The sequence below is a fragment of the Mastacembelus armatus genome, chromosome 21 (assembly GCF_900324485.2).
Source record: "Mastacembelus armatus chromosome 21, fMasArm1.2, whole genome shotgun sequence".
Taxonomy (NCBI): Eukaryota; Metazoa; Chordata; class Actinopteri; order Synbranchiformes; family Mastacembelidae; genus Mastacembelus; species Mastacembelus armatus.
In genome coordinates, this window is record NC_046653.1 from 26,965,718 (window position 1) to 26,968,301 (window position 2,584).

General features: G+C 34.4%; 1 protein-coding gene across 1 annotated transcript; it reads left to right on the forward strand.

Moving 5' to 3' along the window:
• Positions 1–1,026: 1,026 nt before the first annotated feature.
• On the forward strand, positions 1,027–1,953 carry LOC113123945 (olfactory receptor 6M1-like). The gene has a single exon (XM_026296344.1). The coding sequence runs from the start codon at positions 1,027–1,029 to the stop codon at positions 1,951–1,953; it is 927 nt and encodes a 308-aa protein (XP_026152129.1).
• Positions 1,954–2,584: the final 631 nt, after the last annotated feature.

The window sequence follows — 2,584 nt, forward strand, 5'->3', positions numbered from 1 at the left end:
CCTCTGTGTATTCAACCTACACATGTTCCCTCTGGGTCAAATTCTGTTCGACAACAATGTAGTTATGCAGACAACACTCATATTAACCTAGCTCTTTCACCAAGTAACTGATACTTAGACTACTTTATTATTTAGATCAAATAAATACCTGGTAGCAATTTAAGTTATTGCCTTTAAATAAATAGGAGACAAAGCTATTTTTATTTGACAAGAAAGAAAGAGTGAAAGTTACTGTGCAGCTTGCTTGCAGGGCCATAAAGACGAAAAGCCAAGTCAGAAACCTTGGTCTTTCAGTTGACTCAGAACTGAGCTTAAGCAGCTACATCAAGTAATCAAAGCTAAATCAGGAATTTATCCTCTCGAGGACATTATAAGACTCATGTCCAGACAAGATTTAGAAAATCTCCTGCATGCCTTCATTTCCATTAGGGTGGAATATTGTAATGATCTGTCGAAAAAAAAATTACATACATGGAACCATCCTGAGATCTAGAATTGCTGAAAAGAAAAGGTCTTTACTGTCATTGTACAACAAATTAATAAAACATTTTAATAAAAACTTAAAACTGGGTAAAAAGTATCACGATGACTATGGGAAATTATTGAGCCATAGTAATAAGTGGAATAGACAACATGTGTAACATCTCACCCCTAATCAGATACAGAAAAGGCCTTCGTACACTGTCAGGGAAGAGTACTGCAGTTGATATTTTCAAGTTTTGTGATGCACAAATGAGGTTATGACTCCCAGGCCTCCAGGGTTTGATGAAGTTCTTTAGTATCTATTTTAGTAAAAAGTTTAATGAGATCCATGGAGAGAGGAACAATATAATAAAAACAGTTCACTTTCTGAGTTGAGTTGAGGAATATACATGTGAATGTCAGAGTCAGCTGTTGGTGAATGGATAAAATAGTCCAGTGGATATTTACTTTGTCATGAGAGAGTAATTTAAATGCTTTTATTCATATATGCTGGTTCTTTAATCTGCATGTTTTATTACTTAATATTAGTTTTAAACAGCATTAATGGAGGATGAATTTAATGCAACATATATAACACTAAATGGGTATGTAGAAGTGCACAAATACAGTTATGTTTATTTTTGTATCATGTTTTCAGCATATACTGTAATAATCACCAGTAATTCAATCATCATATGCCTTATTTGGATTCACAAAAACCTCCATGAGCCTATGTACATTTTCATTGCAGCTTTGTTAACAAATTCTGTTCTTTACAGCACTGCTATTTACCCAAAGATGTTAGTTGATGTTTTATCTGAAAAACAGATCATATCATATTCAGCCTGTCTCTTTCAGTTTTTCATATATTACTTTTTAGGGGGTACAGAGTTTTTACTGTTGGCAGCCATGTCCTATGACAGGTATGTGTCTATATGTAAACCTCTGCAGTATCCAACTATCATGAGGACAAGCACAGTGAGTATTTTCTTGATTTTATCTTGCCTTATATCTGCTTGTCATGTTGCAATCCCAACAATACTGAGTTCTAAAACTAAACTGTGTAATTTTACTTTACAAGGAATATTTTGTAACAATGCAATTTATGGACTTCACTGTGTAAGAACAATAGTAATATCAGTATATGGTTTAGTTGCTTTAGTGGACCTGGTAATTCTCCCTTTGCTCTTCATAGTTTTCACATACACAAAGATTCTTATTATCGCCTATCGAAGTGGTAGAGAAGTCAGGAGAAAAGCTGCAGAGACCTGTTTACCTCACCTGTTGGTTTTAACCAGTATTTCCTGTTTGAGTGTGTATGATATCAGTATTGCTCGTGTTGAAACCAGTTTTCCAAAACCTGCACGTTTGATAATGACTTTACAAATAGTTTTGTACCATCCTTTGTTTAATCCACTGATATATGGGCTGAAAATGAAAGAAATTTCTAAACTCCTCAAAAGGTTGTTCTGTCCAGCCAGAATAATCTAATTCATTACTAAATAGATATGTTAAAGTCATTTAAAGTATGCAGAGTGGCTTTCAACATAGACTGTCTCTATCTCAGCTTGGACAATACACTACATACCTAAAACTAAACATTTTGTCTAAAAATTAGGTTTACTATTTACAGTTTTTGTTTAGTGTTTGTCTGAACTGCTGCACATCCTGAAACCAGAGAAAATCACTGTTTTTGTTATAGTTGTCAGAGGTATTGAATCTAATCCAGTCTGGCCTTATTTAACTAAATAAAAAGTATTGGATTGGGATTAGTTTTGGTGTTGGTTGATATCTTAAATTAAAAATGGGATTGATATTATGGCCAAAACAACTTCCCTTTTATTTTTCATTTAAAACATGATCTGAATGCCCCCTGTGTGCCTGGATATGAAAATTGTAATGGTAATAAACCAAAGGTTTTTTGTGTGGTGGTCAGTACTGAGGCATGCAAGATGGTTTTCATGTCAGAGGTGTCCTTTCAATACGATTAAAGTGACAGGTCTCTTTGTGACAAAATATTTTAAATTTTATGAGAAAAATAAAAACCTTCCTCTTCTTCTCCTTTGGGCTGCTCCCTTCAGGGGTCGCCACAGCCAATCATCTGCCTCCATTTAACCCTATC